Raw genomic sequence first — 16,554 nt, 5'->3', positions numbered from 1 at the left:
TCCCCTGGGGCAGGGAGGCTGCAGGCACTGATGTGGCAAGAGATAGTAAGGGAGGAGCTCATGGTTGCCCAGGGTGATGGGCTCCCCAAAGTCCCAGGGAGAAGATAGGAGAGGGGCCTCCCAGCTTCAAGAGCTGTGATGCCCCTGGGAGCCTGAAGAAGGTTCCTCTCCCTTGGGGCCCAGTGGGGAGACAGGAGGCAGGAACAGTCAAAGATTATGGGGGACCCTGGACACCAGGAAGGCTAGGGGTAGCAGGAGGTTGGGGCTGGATTCTGAGCTAACACTGTGTGACAGTTGCCCCGGGTTTGGTTGTCCCCAAGGCTCTGAATCACGAGTTAAGTGTTGTTAGTTTAAATAGGACACAACCTCTCAAACCCTTAATTTAAATGAAAAAAATCTAACATTTTAGATGTTAAAAAAAACTAACAGATTGATAGAAATCTTGTTTCTTTTGCCTGCAGGCATGTGAGAGAGGAGTCACAGGATTAACCTTTGAGAGGATAGAGCTGCCAATCATACAGTGTGATCAGGACAGCAAGTTAGGAAGTGAGACCCCGATCCACCTGTAGACATTGGAGAGGCTCCCGGTGTGAACTCCCAAGGTATTTCATTTGAAAAATATGCTTATATTAACGAGTCCTGCCCCCTTAAAAATTCTAGAAAAAGCGGTCACTTCTGTAGCCTAACACACAGGTTCTGGTCTCGAAATGCCATTTCCCATTTTTTGAAAATTAAAAAGCAGGGTTTCTTGGAGAAATAGCTGATTCTAAGGCTGAAAATGTACAAAAGAAGGCTGGAATATTTTGTTTTCCCAAATGGCAAGAGGACTATCAAAAAGAGACTCTTTGGATTATGCCACAAGAACCCAAAAGCCAGCTTGAAAAGGCTCCCTGGGGCCGAAGACATGACCGTCGGAGCCTCAGTAAGGATAAAATTGCAATGGATTGAAACCCATCTAGGTTTAAATTCATGAGTTCACAAAAGTGTTTTTAAAATCTAGTGGGCACACAAACTAACACAACATTGTAAATCAACTATACTTCAATTTAAAAAAAAAAAGAAAATGAGTGGGTACCCTTCAGAGGCTGATGGGAACCAGTTTGTTATCTTGAAAACCCGGAAAGGGAAGGTATCCAGGAGTGACTCTGCCTTTCCTGGTCCCCTTGGTAACAAATCATGGGTGGAGGGGGGAGCATCTCTTGATAAAATGTCCCAACAAATACACGAAAAGGCAAAGACAGGATTAGAATATCACATCCCCAGACTGCAGGGATCTGGACATGAGCATCAACAGTACTAATGTCACAAAAAGACCACAAGCCACGAGGAGCCTCCTGATGGAAGAACAGAGGACCAAGGAGATGAAGCTGGAGCCTGATCCAGCCTCCAGATCCCACTGCCAGTTCTCAGGAAATTCCCAGGACGGAGGGACCCGCAGCACTGCACTGGAGTGTGCAATCAGCAAAATCCAGACTGAGGGGAATGCTAGAGGTCAGACTGCCTGAGTCTTTCAAGAGATAAAATGTAAGGGGTTGGTGGGGCGGGGAGATGGATGAGGCGGTGGGCAGAGTAACGGCCTCAGAGGTGTCCATCCCAGTCCCCAGAACCTGGAGATGTATGTGTGACGCGACGTGGCAAAAGGGACTTTGCAGATGTGATTGAGTTAAGGGTCTTGAGAATGGGTTAGCCCTGAACAGCCCCGGAGGAGGTGGGCAGTCTTCTTCTGTTCTAACTTGTAAGAAACGAGGTTCAGAAAACAGGTCCATTTCTCCAGGGGTCCTGGAAACTGGTGGTAGAGTAGAAATTGTCAGAGTGGATTGCTTTCCCCAAGTCTCTGCGCCAACCGTTCTGTGCATTGAAATCTTTCCCCTCCCGTCCCCGCCTGGATGTTGTGCAAGTGCTCCTCTTCTAGACTGTCCGTCTCCACCCTCCTCCCATGCACTGGGCTCCTCTGTATCCTACAGTCCTGGTTCTCCATCACCTCTTTGGGAGTCTTCCCTGAGCCGCCCAGGGAAGCCTCACATGTGCCCCCTCGTGCTCCCACTGGGTCCTGCCCGAGGTGACATTGCAACACATGCCATGTGGTTTGCTCCTTCTCCAGCCAGAGCTCTTGGAGGGTAGGGACCATGTCCAGCTCATCTCTCTCCCAATATCCAGCTCTGTGCAGGTGCATGGTAGGCTCTAAACACAGGATTGTTGAATCAGTGAGTGAGCAAATGGGTGAGGTTGCGTCTGCCTTCCCAAATAGGCTGAGAGCTTCTGAGAAGGGGCTCCCTGAATGTAGCACGATGATCAGGCTTGCAGGTCCCGGCGTCGGCTCCAGGGACACGACTTCTGGCTCACCCTCTTCTCTTGGCTGTGTGGCTTAGGTCAAGTTACTCAACCACTCTGTGCCTCCCAGGTTGGGTTCCCGTGTGAGAGGTGCTATCTCCTGGCGGTGTTGTCACCTGATCCAAGCAGCCTGTCTCCTCCTCCGCAGGCTCTTAGGTATTTGTGGAATGAACGAACCAGCTCACCTACCTACTGGTTAAACCAGGTTCACTGCGGCCGCCCCTTCACCCCACAAGCTGACTGTCAGAAGTCTCTTTGTGTCCAGGCTGGCTGCTACAGACGGCAGCGAAACCCAAAGCCTGGGGAACACTGATCATGTAGGTGCAGCTGGAGTATCTAGTCCAGCAACCCTGGGAGCGCCCGCCTTCCCAGGGGGTGGGCCGTGCTCCACGATGTCATTGTCCCTGGGTCTTGCCTCTTCAGTTTCACTGTGGCCAAAGCCCTCGGTTGCCTCTCTTACTTGTTTATCACTTCGTCACAATGTTAAGCACCTACTATGCACCAGGCACTCCTCCGGGGATTGGGAATAAGACAAGAGTCATAGGAACAAATTCCCTGCTCGACCCACTGACAGTCCGGTGGGGAGAGGGGGGGCCTGATGGTGAACGTGAACACATCGATGAAGTCAGTGAATAAAAGCTATGGAGGAAAATAAATCAGGATAGGGGAGGGCAGGGTGACAGAGGTGAGGGGACACATCTCTTTCTTTTTTAACATCTTATTCTGAAATCATTACAGGTTGGCAGGAAGCTGCACAGGTGACACAGAGAGACCCTGCATACCCTTCACTGAGATCCTCCAGTGTCACACGTTACATAACCGCCATGCCGGATGGAAGCCGGGCCGCTACAGTGTGGATGTGTTGTTTCCATGTATGGGGTCTCAGGTACAGACCCGTGTAAGGACCAGCTCTATCAGGAGACAGAATTGCTCTGTCATCATATAGTCCCACCATCTCTAACCCCTGCCAACCTTGAATTTGCTCTCCATCGCTCTAATTTTGTCATGTCAAGAATGTTCTGTAAGTGGAGTCATACAATATGGGACCTTTTCAGGTTTGCATATATTCTTCACAGATTATCCACGTCTGTGTGCCTGCTCCCTGCAACTTTCTTTACCCCAAAAAACTTCAGGGAGCACGTCCAAAAGGTACATTCTCTTACGTAACGAAGGTAGTGCCAGAAATCAGAAGTTCACGTCTAGACAAGGCTATTATCTGATTCACCAGTTGTCCCACTGATGTCCTTTCTAGCAAATAGTAAAGACATTTCCCCCAGATCCAGGAGCTGATCCAGGATCACAAGTTGCATTTGATCATTATGACTCTTCAGTAGTCTCTTCTCATCTGGAACATTCCATGGCTGTCCATTGCCTTTCCTGACACTTCTGAAGAGCACAAGCCAGCTGTTTGCTGGGCTGCCACTCCTAGTGGGAGTGCTGTTTCCTCCTGGTGGTGCTTGGGTTCAGCACTTTGCCGGAGATCCCCTAAAGTGAGGCTCTGTTCCCTCAGTGCACAGGAGGCAGGACACACGATGTCCTTTGTCCCATCGGTGGTCCTGGCGACCCTGCTCCCTTGGTCCAGATGAGGTCTGCGGGTTTCTGCACCATCACGTGACTGTTCCACTTTGTATTTCATAACTTTCTCATGGAGACACACTCGCAATGGGGTAAGTACCCTGTTTTCTCATTAACCTTCCATCTGCTTTCTTTTTTAAACGTTATCAGAAGTTTTTATGGAAGCAAAATTTACCTACAGAAAGATACACAAAATGTGAATTCTGCTCAGTGGGCTGTTACAAAGGCAACATCCGGACACTTAAGCCCAGGCCTGAAGGGAGGAGGGCTGGGCCTTGTGACTCGCTGAGGGGAGAACACATCTGGTGAGGGCCCTGTGACGTTCAAAGGCAGGAGGCTGGACTGAGCTCAGCTTGTTTGACCAACAGCCAGGAGGCTGGGGTGCGGGGGGTGCAGGGAGGAGCGGGGTTGACAGGAGGGCCATTCTAACAGCTGCTTCTCTGAGCGCTAGCCCCACCCGTTGGGCACCACCTATCTGGGGAACCCTCAGGCTCTCCAAACTTTCAAAGGGAGTCACTGAGAACTTTGAACACTTTATTATATCAGAAAGCCAATAGAAATTGTACATGTAACTCCCCATCTGGCTTCCCAGTTTAACTACATATAAACACATTCCTTTTCCATTTTTCCATTCAACAAATAAGAATTCAGAGCCTCCTTTTAAAATATAACACCTTCATTGAGATAAAGTGCACATCACATAAAATCCACCATTTTGACCATTTTAAAGCCTGCAGTTCTGTGGGTTTTAGTATATTCACGACGTCCTGCAACCATCCCCTCTGTCTAACTGTAGAACGTCATCATCACTCCAAAAACAAACTCCATAACTTTCCGAACTTCCCTCTCTACCCAGCCCCCCACAGTCACTCATCTCCCTCCCTGTGGATTGATTGGCCTGCTCCAGACATTTCATATGGATGGACTCCTACACTAAGGGTCCTTTTGGGTCCGACTTCCTTCTCGCAGCATGAAGCTTGCAAGGTTCAGCCACTTTTTAGCGTGATCGGAGTCCCATCCTTTTTATGGTCAAATCACACATGTGGCAGGCATGGACCACATCTGTTCAACCATTCACTGCTATGACATTTGGGTTGTTTGCACTCCGTGCCTTCTTTTAAACTTGTCAAAGTAATGAAATAGCGTAACTTTGTGGAAATCATGGGGATGGTGGGGATCCCCTGCAGGACCTCTCCCTTGGTCCAGAGACAAGGAGAAGTGCAGTTCAGTTAAAACCTGAAAGGTGAGCCGGAGTTAGCAGGACAAGAGTTTGGGGTGAGGGGGTACTGGGGAGTGTTCCAGGCAGAGGGGGTGGCTGGGGCAGAGGCTGGAGGGAGAGAGTGCACACCTTTGAGAATGGAAGGGGTCTGGCGTGGCTGGAGAGGGTATGTGGTGAGAGAGTCAGAGGGCAGGGCTTCATGGCCTGGCTGCAGCTTTTTAAGAGTCTGGACTTTAACCGAGGGAAAAGGAATAGCCAGGGGATGACAGGAGCAGGTGTAAGTGTGCTGGGAGGGAGGGAGTTTTCAGGGGGCAGGACTTTTAGGGCTAAAATGGGGACCATCCCAGCCAAACCGGGATGGTGGGTCACCTCTGAGTAACCCTGGGGAGCATGAACTGGTGAGTTTAAATCTGAAGGCCTTGGGCCTTTTTGGATTGGAATTCTCTTGACTCTGGGCCACAGGCCTGGATGCTTTGCAGTTTAGTAAAACAAAAGTAGATATTGAAAGGGAGTTGAACTTCCAACTTATCTATGACGTTCTGGAAAAGACAAAACTATAGAGAGAGTAAAAGGGTCAGTGGTTGCCAGGGGTTTGGGGTGAGAGAGGGATGAACAGGTGGAGGGCAGGAGATTTTGAGGCAGTGAAACTATTCTGTGTGATACGGTAACGGTAGACATGTGACATCATACATTTGTCAAAACCCACAGAATATAGAACAGCAAGAGTAAACCGTCCTGTAAATGATGGACCTGATACATGGTGAGCTTGCCCTCCAGCCATACCACCACCTTCTAGAAGGTTCTTTACCTCCCCCATCCAAGATCATTCCTTCCTCTTCTGAAAGTCTTCCAGTAAAGATGTTTATTCACGTGCTGGGGGAAACAGTGGTCAGTAGCTACTTGAAGAGTGATGAGGAGGATTCCCAGGCCCATCCCAGCCAATGGGGAAATGTCCCCGGTGATTGACTGGTGATGTCTGCCACAGGCGTAGGAGGAGGGAGTGGTGGTGGTGTCTGTGCTGGGTGTTTCCCTTTCAGGATTTAGCAAGTCCCAAGGCACCTGGTGGCAAGTTCTGTAGGGCTGTACCTTGTCTCTCCTGGTGGAGTTAAGCCCCCTTGGAAATCCAGAAATGCCCAGAGCTGTGGGACGTATTCAGCCAGTATTTCCCCATCATTTATCAAACAGTGACTGTGGACGAAGGGACAGAGCATGACATGAATAGTGCCTGGACTCAGGCTGCGTGTGGGCAAGTGAGGCCACAGTGCTGGTGCAAAGGTGTGAGTCGTGTCATATCTGCAGGTCTCACTGTGGGAACACGAGCCGAGCATAGTTTTGCCTGGGGCCTCAGCCCTTTCCCTTCCCTCCGCCTGGAATACCGTTCCCCCAGATGTCCACAAGTGTCACTTTGAACCTCATTCAGGCCACTGCTCAGATGTTACCTCTCCTACATGCTCCAGCCCCGCTTCCTCTCCAGTCCCCACTGTGCTCACTCTACTCATTTCCAGGGGCAGCCGCAAGTGACCACAAAGGTGGTCAACATTAGTGAAACGACATTAATTCTCCCACAGTCTGGAGGCCAGAAGTCTGAAATCCAGGTGTCGTCGGCAGGGCCAGTCTCCCTCCAAAGGCTCTGGGGTGAATCCTTTCTCATCTCTCCAGCTTTGGGGGGCTCCAGGTGGGCCTTGGCTTGTGGCAGCATCCCTCCCATCTCTGCCCCCATCTCCCCTTGGCCTTCTCCTCTGTATCTGTGTCTCTTCTTTTCTGTCTCTTACAGGGACACCCATCATTGGATTTAGGGCCCATCCAGTTAATCCAGGATAATCTCATCTTGAGATCCTTATCTCACTTCTGTCTTCAAAGATTATTCTCCCAAATAAGGTTATGTTCACAGTTTCTGGGCATGAGGACACAGACAAATGCTTTCGGGGAGCCCATGACCCAACCCACTACGCTCACTGCCTGACAACACATCATGTGGTGATCTATTTGCAGCTTATCACACCCACTGGGAGAGAGGGTACACGGGAGCGGGGACAGACTGTCGTGTGCAGGGGCTCAGCTCCAGGGCCACATAGCAGGTGCTTAAAAATACTTGCGGAATGAATGAAAGTGGCTTTACATCTCTAAAGTTTAGTTTCTTCATCTATAAAATGATTATATTATTGCTTGTATTCCCAGCCACTAAAAAAGCCAGACAGAGTTGAGGTTTATGCAAAGAGCCGTCCCTTCAAACTAAGTCCTAAAACTAAATATATATTTTAATATATATAAATACATTTGTGTATATGTATATAACCAGACATATGTGTAAGCATATTTACATATATGTAAATTACATGTTTACATGTATTTATAGAGATATATTTTAATATATGTAAATATACATATATCTCAAAGGAGATGCATCTACATATATGTAAATTACATATCTTACATATATGTAGATATATATATCTCCTTTGTATTCTATACCCCTTCTGAAAAGGATGCCTTCAAATCCCAACCTTATAATTTGCCAGTGAGGTTTATTACCAAATAAATTTCCAGTGCCTTGGGACAGCATCTCGGCTTCCCAACAGGGTGTATTGTTGGGAGATAATTTATGGGTCATGAAATGACACCACTTTCATAGAGAGAGAGTGAATGGGAGTTGAAGAGTATGACCTTATTGTTCAACATGCCCAGAGCAGATGTTTCAAGAAAGGCTGGATGCTTTGGTCTGAGTTGTGCCCTTGACTCTAAGACTGGTCAGAGCACCTGGGTCACCTTCAGAGCTGCCAGCCTTAGAAAGTTTCCCAGCAAACTGTCTGGTCTGAATGGATTTCTTGAGAGCAGACTCAAGAATTCGGCAGGCTGAAGGCCAAAGGAAAAAATGGACAGGAAAACAATTAAACTGGGTAATTCTGAACACTTCCTTGTCTTCCTGTGTCAGATCAAGTAGTCAAAAATACATAAAGACATGAACAACATAGCCAGAAAGTTGGAATGAATAAATATCAAACTGATTTACTAAGAAAAGTAGAGCTTACCAATACCCTTGTTTTAGTGGGATTGAAATATATACACAAATTGCATACAAACCAGGCACAAAGTCTCAATAGATTAAGAAAAGTTAGTAGACACATGTGCAGACTGCATTTTCTGATCACAATGCAACAAAAACAAAAATTAAGCAAATTCAAACCTAAGAGGGCTTGTTCAGCCATTCCAGTCACAAAGCTGGTTTCTTTAACTGCTTTCTCTGTGATCCACTCCATCTTTTTTCCTTCTTCTTCTTTGTGTTCTTTTTTCTTTCCGTCCCAACAGGTCTGGGTGTTGCACAATATCCCCAACCCAGAATTTACTTACTGAGTGCCCTGGGCATTCTCGTCTCTGATCCACAGATTCCAGCCTCGACAACTCTGAGCTGGAGCAGAGGCAGGACATTCAAGGGAAAGGCATTTGACCAAAACATCACCCCCTGCTCACAAACAGTCTGTTTATCAAACTTTCCCCAAAGCACTCAGTTTGAGGCGCCATCTGTCTTTTGTCGGAACCCTGACTCATGCAGATAGGGAGCGTCATCCCCATTTTGTGGATGAGTAAACTGAGGTGGAAAGAGGTGAGGAAAGTTGTGCAAGGTTACACATTTGAAAGGAACAGGCCTGGGATGCAAATCTGGACTCACACCAGTTTTACTTTTTCCATGATCTCTGGGCCTTCACTGAAATTGGTGGGGCTGCTCAGCATGGTGTCTGCAGCAAGAGGGAAAAGGCAGGAGGAACAAGAAGGACCGCTAGAACTGCTAATCAGGTTGAATGGAGCTCAGGTGGCCATCCCTTGGGGGAGCGGCTGGGCTCCCCCAGGGAGGGATGGCACAATTTAATGGACACATATGTCCTGTGGGGTCCTTAAGTAACCCTACTTGACAGATGAGAAAACTGAGGCACAGAGGAGGGGCACAGACTTCTCCAAAGCCACCTCTCTCTTAAGTGGTGGGTCTTGTTCTGAATTCCATTCCTACAGAAAGCCAAAACCCTTACACTTCTCAATACATCCATCTGGAGGCTGGGAACCATCCACACTGCACATTCACTGGTATTTGGGAGCCATTTGAGCCCAGCAACTTCCATGTGATGAGGAGGAGGAGGGTCATGCTGACGTAGCACCAACAGATGCTGTCTATGTCGAGCCCTACCCTGAGCTCTTCCTAGCCAAGGTGGTCCATCAGATGTTCCCACTTCACTATGAAGGAGGTGCTCTCGTGGTGGGCGTTTCACAGATCAGTAAACGAGGCTCTGAAAATGCAAGAAACCTGCTGGAGGTCCCACGATTAGCAAGCGCAGGCTCCCGTTGTGCAGGTGAGAATAAACAGCTCAGAGATCATGCAACACGGGAGGAGCCCAAAGGCAGTGGAATCCTCAAACTCTCCCGCATCTGGAGGTGAGGTCTTAGCTTTCTTCTCCTTAAATAATAAACTGGGAATCGCGGCTCAGAGAGTCCCTGTGCCTGGTCGGGAGCCTCCCACTCCCAGCAGCGGTAGGAATCGGACTCAGCTCCTGTTCACCGTGCTCTCAGTATCTTAGTCGACCACACTCCCTCGAGGGAGGATCACCTCGACGCTTGGTAAAAAGTCCAGCTTCCTGGCCCGCTCCAGACCCAGGGACTCAGGATAGGGAGGGATCTGGAAAACCGCTTTTTAAACAAGCGTTTGTCGCCCACCTCCACCCTATCCCCGACTCCAGCTGTTTCTTAGGTTCTGGCAAGTTTGGAAAACATCCCCAGCTATGATGCGCAGCTGCAGCGGCGGGGGCTTCCTGGGCTGCTGCGGCCCCCAAGATTGGAAAAGTCCCGGGCAAGCTCGCGGGGCGGGGCGGGGCGGGGCTGGGCGGAGCGGGGCCAGGTGTGCCGAATGCTGCCTGGTGCGCAGCCCCTCCCCGGGGGTAGGGCCTCACCTGCGGCGAGCAGGTAGGCGGCTACCTGGTAACCTGAGCTGGCCCGGGAAGCTTGGGCGCACGCAGCCATCCCCGGGCACAGCAGGGACCGAGGGACGCGGGCAGGGGTGGCCGCCGGCGTGACGGGAGGCTGAGAGAGGGGCCTCCGCCCTCTCACCATGGTCGAGGGACGCTTCTCCAAGTTCTTGCAGAAACTCACCTTCTCGGGCGCAGGCCACCAGTACGAGCCGCTGGAGAGGGGCGAATTGGAAACCTTGGTGAGTCCGGGCGACTGGGCGCGGGGTGTGCGACCTGACCCCCACCCTACCCCACCCCAAGATCCTATCCGCGCGCTGCGGACTGCGCTCCCTCAGCTATCCTGCCTCCCCGTGGCTCTAGAAAGGCGTCTTCATAGCAACGCCAGCTCGCGTTTCTGCTCTGGGCCAGGAGCTCGCCGTTTAACCCTCGCTTCCCAGCCCATTTTGCATATGCGAAACTGAGGCCGAGACAGGTTGAGTATGTCCCTTAAAGGGCACACAGCTAGCAAACGACCCAGCTGAGAACTTAACCTAGGCTTCTCTGACTCCGGGGAATTTAAATTCCTGGGTCTCCATACCCCGGCTGCTATCTGGAGTTTTTGAAGTGACTCAAAGTCGGCGGCGGGGGAGGGGGGCACAGGTGGTTATTAAAGAGAAGGAAAAAACAAAAATGAAAACTGTTACACAAATGTTTGAGCAGTAGTAGTAGCAGTAATGATGGGAATCAAGGTAAGAGTGGCCCTGCCTCCTAGCTTCTCTTCCCACCACTGCAGAGCCACAGAGCCACTTTTTGAAAGCCACTCAGATTTGTATGTTAACTTTGCAGTCTCCAGGGGACCCTCTAGGATAAACCAATAGGATTCTAGGGCCAGGGGAATTTTTAGCCAGTGGACAAACTGACAAAGCTGTCCCCCAAAGCCCTTCCACATGGAGAACCCAGAGGTGAAGCAGGGAGGACCGGTGACCCACCAACTTTGTCCTTAGCTTCTAAGCAGAACTCACTGCAGGATACAAGAGCAGAGAGCACTGAATTTCTGCAAAAGCGTTTCTGGGTTGCACTTTGTTTTTCTTTGAAGTGTAATCAGTTATTCAAAAATAAAATTTGCTGAAGTGGAATGAGCTCTGGAGGTGCTCATGGTCTTTAGACAGCTGAAGGGAAACCTCAAAGTTAAGTTTTCTCTTTGATGAAAGAGATCAGCTGGAAAAACTTGACAACAGTCAAAACATGTTGGTTGTATGAACCTTAAATATTTGTGCACTTAAAAAATAGTATTTTACAAATGGATGTTAACATGAGAATTCTGGTGCTAGGGTGCTAGACCACAGGGCTGTGTAACTAGCTGTTCTCAAATCTATTTTTCTGAAGCGACGTATTTATTAAACATGAATTGGATATAGAGTTATATGCCGTGTAACTTGTTCTGTTAAAGGAGTATGAAGTTAGTTTGCCAACATGGTTGCCTGTTTTATGTTACTTTTCCTTTTTTTTTTCTTCCTATCTTTTGTTTTTTGCATCAAACTGGGTATTTTTCAAACACTCCTGATGTAGTTGGTTACGATTGGATTTTATAGGATGTCCAGGTTTGCCAAGTATTCAGGTGAGCCAGGTGCACCAGGTGTGGGGATGATGTAATATGAATAGAGATGCCGGGGTGAATTTGATCTCTGCAACAAAGTGGGCTTCATGTCCCCAAAGCTCTTCAGAGGGGCCCTTGAGGGTGGGACAGGTCTTCCTTCACCTGTCTGTAGGTATGTGGGGAGCGGGGGTCACCCACTGAATATAGACTAGGTAGGTGTTCTCAGCTGTCCCATGAAGGGTGTGTGATGGTACAGAGAGGTGGTGAGATGGGAGACCCAGGCAGCCAACAGCAAAGGCTGGCTGAGAAACAAAGTGTCCTGTCTCTAAAGGCGGTGTGTGCAATCCCAGGAAATTACAAGAAAAGTAAATGGGGAGTGTGATGAGGGAGGAGGCCAGCCGGGCCAAGTGAATTGCTTCCTGCCAGCTCAGCTCCCAGCCTTGGCTCTCGCACTTACATCCTGCAACTTGAACTCTTTTTTTTTTTCCCCTCAAGAAAGTTTGAAAGAGAAGCAAAGTTTGCTTACTGTGATCTTTTGCACAATAGTCAGAACTCTCTTTTATGAGCACTTACTGTATATGATGTCCTAGGCAGACTCTCAACTGCCCCACCACTTGGCCAGGTGACCCTAGTTGTAATACTAATTATTATTGAGAACTCTGTCTTTTTGCCCCTAGGTGAGGTTTATTATTATACTCATGAGACAGATGAGGATGGAGAGGCTCTCAGGTCAAGCCAGGTGGTAAGGATACACGGATACACCTGTGTACAAAACAAAGTTCACGGGGGCAGCTGGCAGTCAACAGAAAACAAGAGATGTTTAATTCAGAATCCAATGGTCTCGGGTATGATGGAGAATAAAAAAGCGGAGGGACTGGGCAGGGGGAAGATGGTTGAGACAGGCATGGGGGAGGACCCCCGAGTCAGGAGCATCCGAGGCTGAATCAGCACAGATCTTGTGGCTCCAAAGTTGGCTCATTCTTGCTGCATTTCCAGCATAATGAAAAGAAAAGCGTTTAGGAGACCCCCCTTTCATTACTGGAAAAAAGCTCTTTGCTGACCTGAGCTTTGGGTAAGGAAAACATTGAACCAGAAATTCTTGCTTCCCAGATGACTCAGTGCCAATTCTGGGGAATTTATCTTTGACCCTCAGGGCTCCCATCTCTTCACAGCTCCATCCTGAGCTGCCTTCCCAGTTGATGAACTAATTCATCTTCCTGGGGCTCCGCAGGGTGAAGACTGGGTTCCAACAGACCTGTGTAGTAGTCACCCATTCATTCAGTCTAGATTCATAGAGCACCTACCGTGTGTTAGGCCAGTGCTGCCTGCCAGGGATGGGGTGGAGAAAAGGTGCACAGGCTCCCTGCCCTTGTGGTACCCTGTCCTCGTGGCAGAGGTGGGTCCCAAACTGCAGATCCTAGTTGACTATTTAATGAGAAGGAATGTTTAAGATTCATAAGAATGGCAAAGACTAGGAGGTGTGGGAAGGGCAGAGTTGATGGAGAGTTCTAGGCAGAAGGGAGTGAGGGGCAGGGGTTAGTGGGAGAGGAGAGGAAGAGGCTGTAGACAGGGACAACACAGAGCCTTCGAGCCTGGTGAAGAGTTTGGGCATCATCTGCAGAGCAACAGGGAATCACTGAAACTTTTAAGCTGGGGCATGACATTCATTCATTTATTTACAGATGCACCAAACATGAGGAATGCAGTAAATGGGACACAGTGAGATTTGTGTTTTTAAGAGATCACACTTGGGTTGCAGGAAGACATTGTATGAGAGGGAGTTCTGAGGCTTTACATACACACGTGTATGCACACAGATCATTGGTGTTTCTCAAAATTTAGCAATATATGCCATCTTCTTGAAGAAACGTAAGCTCCCAATGCCATCTTAAATTATTCGTATCAAAATGTGACTTATAAATAAGTATAAGCCTCATACTTGCAGTAAAAGTAGGTGTGTGCTTATAACTCAACTCGATAAAATAGAACTACATTTATAATAAAATTATGAAGTATAATATAATTATGAAGTACAAAGGTAGCAACTGCATTTGGACATGACTGATGTTTTATTAAAACTCAGGCAGCGACATTGGTTGTGTTCGTTGTCGATCACTATAACCAAGCACTCCAAAATGCGGCAGCTGAAAACAATGAATGTTGATTCTCTCCCAGTTTCTGTGGGTCGAGCACCTGGGGGTGGCTGCGCTTGGTGCTCGTGGCTCCAGGTGTCTCGTGAGGTTGCTGTCCAGCCCTCACCAGGGTTGTGGTCTCATCTAAAGGCTCCCAGGGCGGAAGGGGACAGGATCCACTTATAAGCTCCCTGTTGTGGCTGCTTGTGGGTCTCAGACTGCAGCTGCATGGGCCTTTCCACAGGGCTGCCCCCTGGCTTGGCCGCTCTCTTCTCGAGGACGGATGATCCTTTTATCACCCAGTCTTGGAAGTGATGTCTCATCACTTCTGCCATGTTCTGTTCATTAGAAGGAGTCTGGGTCTCTCTGGTTCCCAAGGGGAGGAGTTACACAAGTGTGTGAGTAAGGGAGGCAGGGATGATCAGGGGTCATCTTAGAGGCTGCCTGCCACAGTGGTAGGAAGTAATAGTTCCTTAAATGAGATCATTCACGTGAAAAACAGAACCCCATGTGGCACAAAGTCTGCTCCCTAGTTGTCTGTTTTTGTTAGTGTTTTTATTAGTCTTAAGTTCTGTCTTTAGACTTTTGAATTTTGACTTTGACAAAGCTCATAGTGGCAATGTCTAATGCCATGTGTAAGTACAACATGGCATTTAAACACATCCAGAATTTGTTTGCTGGATTAGGGCAACCAGCCTCATACTTTACCCTAACTGTCCAAAATGCTGATTTTAAAGGCTGTCATTGGAGAATCATGGAACTGGCTGGTTCACTTGGAGATAAGGTGAGCGCCAGGCATTGTGGAAAGGATATTTCTTCACTTTGTCTTGATTACCATAATAGCTGCTCATCAACTGTGGCAAGTAGATTTGACAGAGGCTGGGTTCACTTACGGACCTTGCTTGGATTGGAACTCCGCTCTTCAAGGGTGAGACGTTTTAGAGCTGACTCACCGAGACCACTACTTTGAACCATGTGATGGCTTCGTTCTCCTGCCAGTTCTCAGCCACTGAGAAACTGTCATTCCTTCAGTGTGTCATGTGATTGTTGTCACAGATGCAAACGTGGCCCTAGTGTCACATCACAGTGCTGTGTTATAAGTTGGCCACCCAGAAGTTCTGTATCAGATACTCTATTAGGCTGATTATTAAAATACACATTCTCGGTTTGGAAGATCTTAGAAAACTTGTGGGCTCTTAAGAATATGTCTGAAGATGCCATTTTAGAAACCTTGCCCCAAATCCAATGTCATAAGCTGTTTTGTTCAGGATAAGGAATCCTAGATCCCCTGAGCCCCTAAGAGGAGGGAACCAGCAGGCTTGCAGATGGCTGTCTTCTTGTGTCCTCGCCTGGTCTTCCCTCTGTGTCCTGATCTCTTCTTAACAGGATCCCCGTCAGATTAGATCAGGGCCATCCTAATCAACTCGTTTTAACTTAATCACATCTTCAAAGGCCCTGTCTCCAAATACAGTCACAGTCTGAGGTACTGGGGGTTAGGACTTCAACATACAAATTTGGGAAGAACACAGTCCAGCCCATAACACTGTGTTACTGGTGGAAAATATCTGGAAGGGTACTTGGTGGGGTGGGGAGCCGTGGGCCCCCATGGGGAAATACGTAGTCTTCTGCTGAAGTTGCAGACCCTCTTAAAGTTGTGTTTATTAACTCCACCATGTGCCCCAGATCCCTGGAAATGGACTGTATTTTTCCGGCTGGGCCGTCTTCCCCACAACCTTCCCCCGGGGTGGTGAACGGAGCCCAGCAGAACACGTGTCTGATCCAACTTGAAATTCAAGTCCACGCCAAGGGAGAAGTGTTCAGAATTCATGATCCTGGAGTCCCTGGAGGAACAGAGACTTAAAACATCTAGAACAAAGTCAGGCGCCACATGTAATTACTCTTTATATTTCAAATCACTGAAACCAGCCTCCCAGGTTAACCAGGTCTGGTAACTTTACAGCTGACAGCTGGCATCACCACTGAGAACATCTCAGAATCCTCCTGACTATGCCTCTCCAGCAAGACTGAATTTGGGGGACCTCTTGGGTGTAGGGGAAAGAAGATTGGCCTGGAAGCCCACTCCTAACCAGGAAATCTTGGTTTAGGCCAGGGATGGGGGCCAGAAGCCCAGAGTTTGAGCCCGAGGTCCATCACCAGGGCTATGTGAATTTGGGGAAATAGACTTTGTCTCTCCACTTCAGTGTCTTTGTCTGCAAGTGAGCTCGTGCTCTTAGAGGCTTTGGGTTTCCTCATAGGTGGCTCTTCGTGAAGATTAGGTTAGGTGATGTATATAAATACTTACACGGGCCTGCCTTCCTCAGTGAATGTGGTAATAGAACAAGAATAAGCGAGAGCATGTGTTTAAAGCCCTGCACAGTGCCTAGTTCAAAGAGTGGCAGTGGTTTTTATTATCAATCATAACTGTCTTGTTCCTTTTCTAACCTTGGGTCGAGCACTCAGCTCCATGCTCAGGGAGGTACTCAGTGGTGGGGGCAGAACTGGCTACATAATTGGCAAGATGAAAATATGGGGCCCCTCCTTGAAAAATGACTAAGAATTTCAGGATGGCGCCAGCAGGGCATTGCATGCAGCACGTGCCCTCCTGAGCACACCCACGGAGCCAGCCCTGGAGTGGGTGGGTCATTGTATGAGGTCCGCAGTCAGGGATGCCAGCAAGGTCTGCCAGTTGGTTCAGCCTCTGTGCAGACCATTCTTCTGACCCTCACGTATCTTTGTGGCTTCTTTAGATCAGCTGTTCCCCAAGTGTGG

At 48.6% G+C, this 16,554-nt stretch overlaps 1 protein-coding gene across 5 annotated transcripts in view; it reads left to right on the top strand.

Annotated features, from left to right (window-relative positions):
• The window catches only part of ATP2C2 (ATPase secretory pathway Ca2+ transporting 2), a 75,165-nt gene that overhangs the window by 4,665 nt on the left and 53,946 nt on the right, over nucleotides 1-16,554 (top strand). For 2 of the 5 annotated variants that reach the window (XM_074370333.1, XM_074370332.1), the window contains exons 2-5: nucleotides 462-602; nucleotides 3,070-3,217; nucleotides 3,842-3,998; nucleotides 9,131-10,316. In XM_074370333.1, the coding sequence (XP_074226434.1) occupies nucleotides 10,218-10,316 (99 nt within the window). In that variant the 5' untranslated portion in view covers nucleotides 462-602; nucleotides 3,070-3,217; nucleotides 3,842-3,998; nucleotides 9,131-10,217. Of the gene's footprint in view, nucleotides 1-341; nucleotides 603-3,069; nucleotides 3,218-3,841; nucleotides 3,999-9,130; nucleotides 10,317-16,554 lie in introns of those variants that run through there. The other 3 variants (XM_074370334.1, XM_074370335.1, XM_074370337.1) reach the window with 3 other exon arrangements.

Source organism: Camelus bactrianus, chromosome 9, assembly GCF_048773025.1.
Source record: "Camelus bactrianus isolate YW-2024 breed Bactrian camel chromosome 9, ASM4877302v1, whole genome shotgun sequence".
NCBI classification, from domain to species: domain Eukaryota; kingdom Metazoa; phylum Chordata; class Mammalia; order Artiodactyla; family Camelidae; genus Camelus; species Camelus bactrianus.
Note: the sequence above shows the minus strand (reverse complement) of the source record. Positions and strands in the feature narration are given on the sequence as shown.